The sequence below is a fragment of the Physeter macrocephalus genome, chromosome 4, assembly GCF_002837175.3.
Source record: "Physeter macrocephalus isolate SW-GA chromosome 4, ASM283717v5, whole genome shotgun sequence".
Classification (NCBI taxonomy): Eukaryota; Metazoa; Chordata; class Mammalia; order Artiodactyla; family Physeteridae; genus Physeter; species Physeter macrocephalus.
The window spans coordinates 131,186,730-131,201,009 of NC_041217.1; the positions used below are offsets into that span (position 1 = coordinate 131,186,730).

General features: G+C 34.0%; 1 protein-coding gene across 12 annotated transcripts in view; it reads left to right on the forward strand.

Moving 5' to 3' along the window:
* Positions 1-14,280, forward strand: part of DOCK7 (dedicator of cytokinesis 7) — a 196,979-nt gene that overhangs the window by 122,018 nt on the left and 60,681 nt on the right. For 7 of the 12 annotated variants that reach the window (XR_003679612.2, XM_028489312.2, XM_028489314.2 and 4 more), the window contains 7 exons: positions 2,673-2,765; positions 3,956-4,045; positions 4,986-5,081; positions 7,593-7,733; positions 7,813-7,926; positions 9,417-9,587; positions 11,582-11,721. Coding sequence is in view for 11 of the 12 variants with exons in the window: in XM_028489312.2 (XP_028345113.1) it covers positions 2,673-2,765; positions 3,956-4,045; positions 4,986-5,081; positions 7,593-7,733; positions 7,813-7,926; positions 9,417-9,587; positions 11,582-11,721 (845 nt within the window). In the remaining variant the exon portion in view is untranslated. Of the gene's footprint in view, positions 1-2,672; positions 2,766-3,955; positions 4,046-4,985; positions 5,082-7,592; positions 7,734-7,812; positions 7,927-9,416; positions 9,588-11,581; positions 11,722-12,936; positions 13,386-14,280 lie in introns of those variants that run through there. The other 5 variants (XM_024119673.3, XM_024119674.3, XM_024119676.3 and 2 more) reach the window with 2 other exon arrangements.

Below are 14,280 nucleotides of genomic sequence, written 5' to 3' on the forward strand. Positions count from 1 at the left end.
TATTGCTTTTAAGCAAATGCCAGTGTAATTTTACATTGATAATTAGTTTCTTTCTAATGTATCATCTCCTATTTTTTCATTTATTTTTCAAAAACTGGGAGCTTACTGTGTGCATAGCTTACTAAATCCACTATGCTGAGGATTGTATTGAAACATGAGTATTGATGTCAAGTCAGATACACTGTGAGCCTTATTCAGGGAAGGAGCCTCTCTATACCTAAGGGACAAAACAAAATAATAATGTTACAGAGATTTGGCAAAAACAGAATAAAAACACTTTCATGCACATGTACACACATTTGATTAATCTCTTCTGTTAGTTGGAGATAGGTAAACATAGTTATTATATTAGTAAATATCAGTGATGACTTTGCTTAACTAAGGGCTGTTTGATATAATTCGTGGCTGTATGACATTTAAATTATGGAAATAATTTGCTTTACAAATAAATTGGCCACCAGTTTTCTTTAAACAGTTGGCTTTGACTTGATGTGATTATAACTGTTCAGAGCCTCAGTATTGTGGATATAATGTATAATTAATGGCACAAAGAGATTTATTGTTTATTCTCACATTACTCATTAGCATGTGCCTTAGTTTTAAAGGAAATTATTAAGCAAGAAGTTAAAAAGTGAACTTATGAGTACGGCAAAGTTATTGTTTTTCTTTTTTGTAGAAATTTGTGGTAGAGAGAGCACAGTTGTAATTTTGCAGAAATTAGATGCTTATATTTTGTTATTTTTGTAACATGAGTAGTGACATAATTTGGGAGACTGAAAATTTTTGTTTTAACTTACCTGAAAAACATATTGTGTGCTGATTTGCTTTTATTTGAAATAACATAATGGGCTTCTGAGAAGTCGTTATTAATACCTATAAAATGGGGTATTTTATTTTAAACAAATCTATTGATTACATAATTTTATGAGTATTTGAATATTGCCCAATACACTTCTCTAGGAAGCATCTAAAAAAACATGTATGGCAAGTTTTTGTTAAAACTATTTTTTAAGAGTTTACTATATTTGAGGCATTGTATTCAGTGATTTACTTCCATTATTTACTTTGATCTTTACAGTATTAGGGAGACACTTATTATTCCTATTTTGTAGCTAAGAAACTGAAAAAGAGATTAGGTAACTTACCTTAGATTTTACAGTTAGTAAGCAGTAGAACCTGGATTTGAATTTTAACTCTCATCTTACACATTCAGTGTCAAAAATGAGGGGAAATGGGTAGTTATTGTATCATCATTTCAATTTCTTTGTATTTTTGGAAAAAATAGGGAGAAAAGGAGGGGAAATATTCTCCCGAAAAGCTAAGCCCTTGAGAGCTAGTAGTTTGTCTTCCCTCTTTCCCCCTCCCCTCCCTTTTCCTTCCCCCCTAGCTCCTCCTTCCCTTCCCATAATATACATGCATGGGCCTCGCTCCCAGAGATTGTTATTGAACTGTTTAGAGGTAGGGCCCTGCACATTTGTGGTGGTGGTTGTCCTTAACCTTCCCAGGTGATACTAATGCCTACATAGAGTTGATTACCACTGTTTACTCTTTCTTTTCTTTTACCTGTCCTTTGGCGCTTTCTGGTTTGGGTTCATACTCAGGCCCTAATATTTTTAGTTGGCTTGTCTTGTGTTGTCTTCAGCAGTCCTCTAAAAATCTCTTACACCTTGCTCAGTTCTATTCGTAGGTTCCCAGGGCCCAGCCCATGTTGCTGAATCTGGATTTCTGGGGGTAAGGGCCAGAATCTGAATTTTATAATTCAGTTGATTCTAATGATCAATTTTAAGAAATTGAAGTAAAGCCCCAGTTCCCTTTACCTGGGATCATAATAACCTCTTTCAGAGAAGACAGACATAATTCATTTCTGGTCATACACATTAATAGCATATTAAATTAACTTCAAATTAATGACAGTGATGATGAAGATACAGTTCCTATAGACAGCCCCAGCATAATGTTTTTCCTTACAATTTTTATATAAAAAACCAGCCCATTATGGTTTTTTTAATAATAAAATTCATAAATTTATTATTTGTTAATAAATCTACCCATTATGTTTAATTTCAACAAGCACAATAAGACTGAGCACAACTCCAAATCTACCATCATTTTTAGGAAGGAGCAAATATCGGGCATCTTTTTTTTTCTTAATTTTTTACTTAATTTTTCTTATTGGTCCCTAAAAAGAGGAGGCAAGTTCAAATAGAATTATCGAGTATTGCTACACAGAAGTTTTCAGTTGATGACAGATGGAATAAAATTAGTCTTTTAGACAAGATTGGAATGTTTTTCTTCTTACATTTTTTTTTTTTTCTTTTAAACCCTAGTTAGATTTAGAGGAAATTGTCTTTTGCTAACTTGTACCATCTCTGAAGACAGTTTGGGGGGATGGTGCTGTGGGATCTTTAGTTGTTGATACTTAAAGGTGATCCCTTTATATAAAGAGAAATTACCTTTAAATGCTATACTTAATTTTCTTTGTGATTTTTAAAAAATTATGTAATGAGATAATTTTGATGAACTAATATTCTATAGATGCCTAAAAATTTTGGTTGCTTTAACAGTACTAATTAAAAACATGTTTGCATTGGAAAGTCTGGATTTCTTTAAGAATATAGCATGCCACATGTAATATTTCTTTCCTTTCCAACTGCTTTCTATTATATGCTTAGGGTTTAGACCGCTCCAATTCCTGGGTTAACACTGGTGGTCCAAAAGCTGCCCCATGGGGATCCAACCCCAGTCCAAGTGCAGAATCAACACAGGTGGTGTTTATATTAGAGGTTTCTTTATTGGCTGCTGATGTTTCCCTTTAGAACATTACTTTTTAGTATATACTATGATTTCAGTGGCTTGCTTTTTAATAATTAAAAAGTGTGTAGTTTTGTTTACTTAGCACATTTTCCAACTGCTATGCATGAATACCACCAGTTGCACCAGTAATACTCTCCTTTCCTATTTCCTGTCTCCTTCTCCTTCCCTCCTGTACACCCCATTGATGTTTCAGTGCCTGCTGCTTATGCAATTGATGGCTTTGATAACAGTTTCTACTTTTGGGGTAGTGCATCTTTAGTAGGAATTTAAAAATTTTTTGTGTGGAAAAAACCTGACAGTTTTCCATTCGCTTTTGGTTTAAAGTGTAGCTATTGTATCATTGTCATTTAGCATTTACTATCTTGTCATTTTCTTCATAATCACTGACTAGAAATATTGGTAATGAGCTGAAATTAAATATGAACAGTATATGATCCCCATGCTGTAAGATTAAGTACCAGAAGCAAAAATCTGTTTTAATCTGTACTGTGTTGCAAAGTATGAAATTTGTTGTAACTTATTTGTACTAGGTTTTGCTTACTTAAGTCTAATTGCTTGATAGCTAATACTGCATGATTCCTCAAAATATACTTCTCATCTGTGTATTGGCTTTGGAGGACAATGCTCTCATTCTTCAAGAAAAATTTTAATTGCAAATTTATTGTAAATGATTTATATTTAATATAGTATATGGCTAACCTGAATCGTAATTTTTGATGATAGTGAAACATGAAAGAAATGATTCTAAACTTTTAATTTTTTAATTAAATATAAAATTCTTGATTTCTCTTTTTGGTCCAAGACCAGTGAGAAGTATGTTTTTACTTTTTACATTTTTTTTACTAGATACATGCATGTGTATAGATCACACAGATAAAAGTTTCATTCTTTGCAGCACTCTGAATTTATATAATCATTAAAATACTTATCTTTTAAAGATAAATAGAAGCCATTTTGATACTTCTAATGCATTGTCATTAAAGCAACTTAAAATAGTGAAAATGGGATGAGCAATAAAACAGATGGCTGTTAAAATGACAGTAAAGCTCTATGTAAAAAATTGTATATAATCCTTGAACTGCATAGTCATCCACAGCAGACTTTAATGGTATCTCGTCATTCATTCATCTTCACTCCATAGGCTATGGATCGAAGTTGTAATCGTATGTCTTCGCACACAGAGACGTCAAGTTTCTTACAAACATTAACGGGACGCTTACCAACTAAAAAGGTAGATTCATATGAAGATAGTCCATGTAGGGGGAAAATAATTCCTACAATTAAGTAGATGTAAGGATTCTTTACATAACCAGTATGAGATGTTAACAATAATTGCACTGTTTTTAAAAATACATTTGAGCAAGCATTGCTTGTCTGATGTCTTTTTGGGCATACCTCTCCATTGCAAGCTCTTTTACATTATTATAATGTTTATATCTTTGCAGATGACTGTTTTTAGAGTTTAGTGCATTAAATTTTAGTACCAAAAAAATTGTATCAACTCTTAATTCTGTTTCTGTAACTGCTTCTGTTTTGTGTTTTAAATCTCCAGGGAAAGGAAGATGAGTTAGAAAAATTATCACTCTTAGTAAGATATGTTGATTTGCTTCCCTTATGCACAGTTTTGTTAGTCCTTTTTCATATTAATATACACTATTGTGCAAATGCTTTGTATGCATATCCATTATAAGACAGGAAATTTCTGCTATTTTAATAAAAAGACTTTAAATACCTGAAAACTTGAAAATTAATGGCTGATATCAAAGTTGAAATTTTTAAAGGTATTTCCTAAATTGTACCAGCAAAGTTCATGAATGTATTTGCATATGCTGAAATATGTATGTAAGGCACAAGCCAGATTTTATTTGTAACTGTGAGTTTTTGGTCTAGTTTCTTTTTGCACGTACAATTTAGGAGGCTATTTCCCACCTGTCCTTTTAAAATTACATTTTACTCCAAGATAACATGTAATTTTTTCAGCTATTCAACATGCCACTGTCTTACGTGTATAAATAGCCGTTTCGTTAATGGGTGTCCTCACTGCATCATTGAATGGTTCACATGCCTTATTTTGCTTATTCTCATTATATCTTCATTTGTACTTGCATTATTTGGTTTGTGTTACCAGCAGACCTGACACTGATAATAACTTTGGATTTACTTCTGGATAGCTATTTCATGAGGAGCTGGCTTTGCAGTGGGTTGTTTGCAGTGGCAGCGTTCGGGAATCAGCTTTGCAACAAGCCTGGTTCTTTTTTGAGTTAATGGTGAGCAAACTAAACACATTCTTTGTTTTTCTTGTTAAACAATTTTGTGTTAGCTCATGATTTTATCCTAGAATCTTTTCCTGTTGCCCATCTTATGGTTTTACATGTGCCTCCAAGACAAAATTACCTTTGCTACATCTCTAAATAAACACTGTGGACAATCAGCACAATTTAGATGGAGTTATAAAGCTAATTTAAACTATATTTTTAGGGATAGTTGCAGAAGCTATCTTTTTAAAGGAAACCTGTGATACATTCTTTCTTAGTCTGAACATGCTAGTGTATAATGGCAGTACTATTGATTTCATACCAGATAAAAAGAGCTTTATAGATACCTACTGCTTTTATGGTTAGAAAGCTCTTAGGGAAATGCCAGTCACAGCCAATAAAAAAACAACAACACTTTCTACTTAATTCAGTAAATGATATTAAAACAAATAAATGAATTAATATATTAATAAATATCTATACACACACAACATAAACACATATATACATAAAAGCAATATACATTTATTAAGTACGTACAGTATGGTAGCACAGCCCTATGGGCTAGGGATTACCAAGGCACAGAGAGATTAAGTAATTTGTTTAAGTATACATAGCTTGTATACAGCAGAGCTGTGATTCAAACTTAGGCATTCTGGCACTAGGGACCTTCCTCTCTAGCTTCTAGAAAGCTGAAATCACTGAAACTTTTTCTTCCAAAAAACTTATGTAAAATAATAAATAAGAAACAAAGGAAAGCAAAACAACAAAAAAGAGACAGAAAAAAGAAAGAGAAAAGAAACAATGGAAGTTTCCAGAGTATGCCATAGAATCATTTTCACCATTGAATGTTACTTATGTGGAGGATTAGAAGACATTTCTTCTGCAAGTTAAAACTACAATGAGGTATCACCTCGCACCAGTCAGAATGGCCATCATTAAAAAGCCTACAAATAATAATTGCTGGAAAGTATGTGGAGAAAAGGAAACCCTTCTACACTGTTGGTGGGAATGTAAATTGGTGTAGCCACTATGGAGTATAGTATGGAGGTTCCTTAAAAAACTAAAAATAGAGCTAACATATGATCCATCAATCCCACTCCTGGGCATATATCCAGATAAAACTCTTAATTCAAAAAGTTACATGCACCCCAATGTCATAGCAGCACTATTTACAATAGCCGAGACATGGAAGCAGGTTAAATATCCATTGAGAGATGAATGGATAAAGAAGATGTGGAATACATATACATTGGAATACTATTCAACCATAAAAAAGAATGAAATAGTGCCATTTGCAGCAACATAGATGCACCTAGAGATTTTCCTACTAAGTGAAGTAAGTCAGAAAGAGAAAAGTCAAATACCGTATGATATCACTTATATGTGTAATCCAAAATATGATACAAACGAACTTGTTTACAAAACAGAAACAGATTCAGACATAGAAAACAAACTTACGGTTACCAAAGGGGAAAGGGGGTGGGAGAGGGATAAATTAGGGCTTTGGGATTAGCAGATACAAACTACTGTATATAAAATAAACAACAAGGCCCCACTGTATAGCACAGGGAACTATATTCAGTATCCTGTAATAAACCATAATGGAAAAGAATATGAAAAAGAATATATATATAGCTGAATCACTTTGCTGTAACCAGAAACTAACACAACATTGTAAATCAACTATACTTCAGTAAAAGATTTTTAAAAAGACGTTTCTTCTAGAGATTTGCTAATCTACAAAAAAAATGAATCAGGGACCATATGTAAGTGATAGGCAACTCAATTTTTTTCCCCTGGAGAATAAACACCAAATTGTAATTCATGTGCTTTTAATATAAGATTAAATGACTTTTTAAAAATAGTCTTACATATATGTTCAGATTTCTTAAACATGAAATAGTTTGACTTGGCTCTGTTATTTACCAACTGTAAAACCTTGTCATTAATTTCCCTGAATTAAAAATTTTTAGTACTGTTAACACATTGTTGTGATAGAATCCATATCTAAAAGTATTTGGTAAATTGAAACCACTTTAATTTTTACCTAACATTTTATTCTTAATATCTAGTCATCAATATTTAATGTACGCCCACCATATGCCACGAGATGCTAGGTGCTAAAGATACTACATGCAGTCAAGGTTTCTAACGTCTCAGAGCTAACAGCTGAGGGGACATGGAATGGCAGAATTGTTAAGTCTTGGAAAGATTTAATTTAAAATAATTTTAAAGGATGAAATTTTTTTCTGTTGACATACCCATAATTTTTTTTCCCACTGATAGCCAGGATAATGTCATGAAGCTGATACAGAGATTGAGTTGTATTGTGTTTGATATTTCTCTAGCGCATACAAAATATTGTAGGGAACTTTTTCAAAATATTTGATTAGCTAAAAGTATTTTATCTATCTGTTAAATTACATGGTATGTTGACAAAAATAGCTCTAATGTTTAGAATCTCTGTAACTGTTCATTACATCCATAAGAAATTAAACGAATGGTTTCTTTCTTTTTCAGGTAAAGAGCATGGTGCACCATTTATACTTTAATGATAAACTTGATGCACCAAGGAAAAGTCGTTTTCCAGAACGTTTCATGGATGACATTGCTGCTCTTGTCAGCACAATTGCTAGTGATATAGTTTCACGATTTCAGAAGGTAATGGTAACTTATTTTTTTAAACTAAATCTGTTTCAAGCACATGTTAAACTATATTTGTTTTTGTTTTGTTTCCCAGGACACAGAAATGGTTGAGAGACTCAACACAAGCCTTGCATTCTTTCTCAATGATCTGTTGTCTGTTATGGACAGAGGATTTGTCTTTAGCCTTATAAAGACCTGCTATAAACAGGTAATGTATAATTAGTAATAATTAGTAATCAATTTAAATGCTGCTTTTGCTCTTTTAGGGCTGGAGCTAAGAGATTTTTCAAGAACACATTTATATAGTGATGTTTTTTAAAAGTGGCATATTTTTATTAGTAAGGGAAAGATAAATTACATTTATTAGGACACAGGACTATGACAAGCTGCTGTCAGTAAAGCTGGCTTTTCACTGAGTTATACTGGCCCACTTATGACTCTTTGATTCTCATTCAGAAGTATACCATCAAGTCAGTAGTCTAAATGTAAAGCAGCCCCAAGATGCCATGCAAGAGTAGCATTTTTACTGAATGAACAGCTAACCCAACTTTTTCTGTCTTAAGTGATTTTTAAAGCAGTTGCATTTTGCTGTGCATTCCTCATGATGAAGCCCTAGACATTGTAGAGTTTAGAAGCATGAGTAGATGTTTACTCAAGTCACAGATATTATTATCTAGCTTTTTCTAAACTAAAAGTATCCTAGAAGTTTTCTACAAACAGCTGGTTTTGTTTTAAATTTTTTATCAAATGATTAATGAAACCTGGCTTTTAGAAAACATTAGTTATTCATCCTGATAGACCATTTGGGTAGTGAGCTGTGTAATCATCCTAGAATTACCTTTTAAGGGAGCTTTAAAAATGTACGGATCTCTGTGTCCCATCCCAGCATTTTTGAGGAGTTTGAACCCTGATTGTGGGGGTGGGAGTGTGGGAAACAGTGCTTATAAAGTACTCCCTGCTGGTCCACAGATTAGTTTTGGGGAACTACTGGTTAAAAATGCTGTTTGGCAGTCTAATACTTAGAATTTTGAAGCTCTGTTCTATTGGATGCCAATGTTGTATGTTTCTTTTAATAGAGAAGTTAAAACTATGCGTGGGTACTGATCTATTTGCAAGTATTTGCAACACTATGTATTATTTTTACTTTTTCCCTGAAATGTCATGTATTATTGCTCCCAAAACCTGTCCTGTCTTTATTCTTCAAGCATTGGCCTCCTACATTTGCCAAACATTAAACTAGACTCTAGGGATGCTAAAACTATTCAAATAAGTCAGTGTATATATGTCTCCTCAAGTAGCTAATGGGTGTCGTTGGGAAAATAGATAATTATAAATATAGGTTAACACAAGGTGCTGTAAAAAGAATGGATAATTTCTTTTAGGAAATTATTTTGGTGGTATACTTTTTCTTCATAAAGTATATCTTTAAGAAGTGGAAATATTAATGCTATATTGGAAATATAAGAATGTGGCTTTAAGAATGCACCTAGTCAGTGGTATTATACAGTAAATCTTGTAGTTCCAAATTTTTTATTTTAGGAGTAACTTTGGAAAAAGCTGATACTATTATTTAAACCACAAAATTCAAAACTGCTCACTGAGTACTGTTCTTTAATTCTTTAATCCATCATTCTGGTATTGGTAGTAGAGAAATGATATGTTCAATTGGTGTTCTCTTATTTATGCAATGCTTACAAGGTATCTTCAAAGCTTTATTCATTACCAACTCCAAGTGTCTTGGTGTCCCTGAGGCTGGATTTTCTGCGCATCATCTGCAGCCATGAGCACTATGTTACCTTAAACTTACCCTGCAGCCTGCTAACTCCACCTGCGTCACCATCACCTTCTGTTTCTTCTGCAACATCTCAGGTATGCAAAATGTATGAAAACAAATTTTTTTAAGCCCACACTTGTGGAAAAAGCATTCTAAACACTGGAAAACATGAAAAGTAACACTGTTGAATAATAGCTGTGTGATAGGCTCCATACTAAGTGCTCTATAAGTATTAAATGGTTATGTGCTTTATAAGTATTAATCATTTACTCCTCACAGGAACTCTAGGAGGTAAGTTCTATTATTATCCCCATTTTACAGGTGAAAAAAATTGAAACATAGAAAGGTCAGTAACTTACCCAGGGTCACATAGTAAAAACTGGCAGAGCTAGGCTTTGAACCATGGCACGTGTTGGCTTATTCTAGGGCCCAAGTTCTAACCACTTTGTTGTACCCCTCTTACCGATTCATCATGCACAAGGGAGTGAATTCAGCTACATAAACTCACTTGATGTTTTCACAAGTTGAGTTTTTTTGAGGCAGACACAGACTGAGTTTGGGGGACAAGGTATTTATTAGATGTCAATACCTGTGAAAGGAAGGGGAATGAAGCATAATTTAGCAGAGAAAGAAGTCAAACTGCAGTGCAGTCCTGGCAAAGCCCTACCTGCCTCTCTTGTATCCAGAGAACCCAAAGGAAACTAGATGGGTGTTTATGGGTTTTCACAGGGTGCCTAGTAGTTGCTCTAAAGATGACAAAGGGTTACTGTAGCAATTATTATGTGTCCTGTCATACAGATTGAAATGAAGCGATTTTGTGGTTTTCGTATCAGAGAAGCCTGGATGTTCCCTCCTAGTGAAACATCTTTTTGCTATATAATTCCTAAGTCAAACAAGCTACTTGCTTAAACTCTTAATGTCTGAAGTCAAAGTTGATATGAACTCTTTATAAGTTTATTTTTGAGATACTTAATTCCTGAAAGTAATTCCCTACACTAGATCAATCTCAGATGTTTGATAAAGAAAATTTTAAACTTTACTTAGAAAGATTAGAAAACATCAGAGAACACCCCCAACTTTTCATTTTACCTTTGCAAAAATTCTTAAGGATCAGCCTATTTCCACATACTTTTACCTGGCTAGGACATACTTCTTCCAATAACAAATGAGGCTAGTCTTTTGCTCCCTTCCCCCATCCTCTGTCAAAGATGTGGCTACACAGTCAAGTACAAATTAATCAAAGGTACAGTTCCTAAAACCTTTAATGAAACACATTTGTTTACACCTGACTCCCTGCTGAACATCTCATTCAGCCAAGAAATTAACAGAATTTCTTCCATTATCTCGTTCCCTACTTTCTCATCTAACTGCAGAATTTTCAGATTCTAACAGATGACAGAGACATCACTCTTTGGGAGGTGCGGGCAAGGATAGTTTTATATGCTTATTAGGAAGATGATTTCTCCATAGAGAAATCTGAAGTCTGTTCTTCTAAGAAACCTCGCATGGGCAGTCTTGAATATGGATTAAGGGTGATGAGATTGAGGACATTCTTGCCTTAAGCTATATCTTGGAGGGGATGCTATTTTACAGTATTAAAAAACTCTTAAAAACTCAGTGAGTGGACAAAAAAAGACAGTAATTTTCTAGAGATAATGTTTTCCCTGGAAAACAACTTCATTAGTATTTGAAATTTCTCTGGAAACCGATAGCCTTGACTATAAATATTTCTCTTGTACTCAGCAGTGAGTACATAATGTATCATATGGATTTAGTTCCTTTTTTCCCTTCAGAGTATGATATTGAGACATTAAGTGGCTAAAAGTATAAAGGAAAAAGCAGATGAAAAAATTTTAATATGAGAAAAAGGAAATTGAAAATAATTTAACATGTTATTTCATCATAGATTCCTATACCAAAAGTAAGAGCAGTTACTTTCTCCAATGTTAATAATAGTCATGTAAAAATAAACTTAAAAAGTTTATCTCACTTTCAGATAATGCTCGCATCTCATTTGTTGTAGTGCTCTGTCTATAGAATGTTTTGTTGCATAGCTGTTATAGTTTTGTTCTACCTCACTCCCAAACAGAGTTCTGGATTTTCCACCACTGTGCAAGACCAGAAGATTGCAAATATGTTTGAATTGTCTGTGCCTTTCCGCCAGCAACATTATTTGGCGGGACTTGTGTTAACAGAGCTGGCTGTCATTTTAGACCCGGATGCTGAAGGGTGAGTAGACCAGTTTTTGCTGTGTAGCATATCAGTTTGATTTTGGACAATGGGACAGAAGTATCCACTTAACTTCCTAGGAATCAAAAGAATACTGTTTACCACTCTTATACTTCTGTGTTCACTAAGTTCCATACTCATGTTATTTCTATATTTCATCAGTTTTAAGAAAGACATTTTTTGTCATCTCTGAATTTGATGTTTGTCTTGAAATCAACATTGTGTCATGGTTTAGTTGGTGGCCTTTTTTTCCTTCTTAGTAGTACATAAAATATTTGTGTATATTAGTAGATGGACTTTTAGATTTGCTGATATACAGCAGGCACATTTCAGTTAAGTAGACTAATCTGTTTGATTCCTTGTGAGGAAAATTTATGATTTGCCATCATACAAATGGCAAAATTTGCTCTATAAACAAATGTACTTAGGTTTTAGAAACTTCCAAAATGGTGTATAGTTTTAAAGAATTACTGGAAATTGATATAGTAAGAAGAGTATATTGTCTGATGATTGAATTTATAGAAATAGCTTTTCTATAAATGTGTTGTGATCTAAGATCCCTATAGGGTATTTCTATCTTAACAGCTATTTTCAAAAATCTGAATGACTGTAACTCATTTGGGTAATAATTGCTTTTTTTTTCCATGATAGTATCATTAGGAGTTTGTAATGCAGTTTAACCTGAAGTAAGAGCTCCAGAGAACAAAAGGAGATACTTTTGAGCAGGTTTTTTAAGAATCCTATGATGTATTTGTTGAACGAATGAAAAAGGATGCTTGTAGAGTTCTTAGCGATAGGGACATAGTTAATGCTTAGTAAACTGTCAAAGGCTAAAGCTTCTGCAAATGAAAGGCATGAGTTTTTTTCATAACAGCAGCTTCTCGGGTTAGGAATGTAGTTTTAAGAAGCAGTTTTTCACACTGTGCTCTGCAGAACTGTAAGGTTCTGAAAAGGTCCTTAATGTGCTTCCATGTAGGATGGGGTTAGGGTATAGACATTGGAGTATGGAGCGGACAGACTAAGTGGGTGAAACCCTGGGTCTCCCACCCCTGCTTGCCACCACTCTTATATTTTGCCTTTGATAAATGAATATAATGTCATTGGGGGGGGGAAAGGATCCATTGTTTGAAAAAAATCACTCTGAAAACAACTTCTAAACATACTACCTTTCGTTAATAATTGTTATATCTCAATCATTTGACTCTATATTTCCAGTATTTTTACTTGATACATCAGGATAAGTTTGGTTACCAGAAACAGAAAACCTTTCTTCATACTGGCTGGCTTTATTAAAGGAAGGATATTTATTTTTTCATAATTGGAAGAAAGGTAAGGTTTTTAGCACACTATAATCAGCAGCTCAATAATGTTATCAGGGTTCTGTTTCTTTATCTCTTACTTCTACTAGAAACCCCTCAGCTTTATCCTGAGGCTAGTGTGCCTTTCATGACTGTAAGGTAGTTGCTCTGGCAATTGAGCTTAGATTATTACTTGTTCATGTCCAGCAGAGGACAGAGGGAAAAAACCCTCTTTCAAGCATGCAATGCACATCTTTTCTTTGGACTGATTTGGCTCACTTGCCTATCCTGTACTGTTACAGTCACCAGAGCAATGCCAGGTGTCTGGATGGATTAGATCACTTCTACTCAGATGAGGTGCTTAGACTGGTTTTGGTTCATGGGTGGTTTGTTACAAAGCAGAAGGTAAGGACCTCATGCCTAAATGTAAATCAGCTGTCACTAAAAAGTGTTTAGTTCATATGATATTTTTTTTGTAGACCTTCTCAGTTAAGGAAGCAATTAGTTAATTAACATTTATCTCTTCTCACACTGGTAATGAAACAGCTTTACTGACTGTCTGCTTTAAGTAGCAGGGCTAGTCTGATTGGATCTATCTACTTCAGAAACTGGGGGAATGGAGTCAGCTTCCCCTGAGTCACAGGGGCAGGAACGTATACCTGAAAATTTTTACATTCTATTAGGAAGGAAGACAGGGGAAGGAGATGTTGTGTAGGTGTTCAGCAGTGTCTGATAAAAAATAGAGAATTCTAACAGTCAACTATTTTTGTGATGAGGTTTCTTTCTCACATGAAGGATCAGTTCTATTAAAATAGATACGTTTCTGTGGAACAATATAGGACCTATGAAAGACTTCTTTACTTCTTTTTTATCTCTTCCAGCTGGTCTTCACAGTGGGTCCTTTGACACTTGTAAAGATTTTCTATCAAGTCTGAAAGCTGTGATAACTGTGTTCACTACGACTTTGTCTATTGAGTTAAAAAAGATAACTGGAAGAGCTTTAAATAGTAGTATACAGGATTATAAGCTTTTACTGTTGCTTGTTTCCTCCTTTTCTCACTCTTTCCTGCACCCAGTCCATTAGCAAATGTCTTAATACTATCTCCAAAATATATCCCAAGTTTAGCTACTTCTCTCTGTCTTTACTGCTGCTCCCCTAATCATGCTTCCATTATTCCCTCCCTAAAATCCCTTTTCTACCCAGCAGCCTACATGGTCTTTTAGAAATGAAAACTAAATTATGTCACTTCCTTGCTTAAAA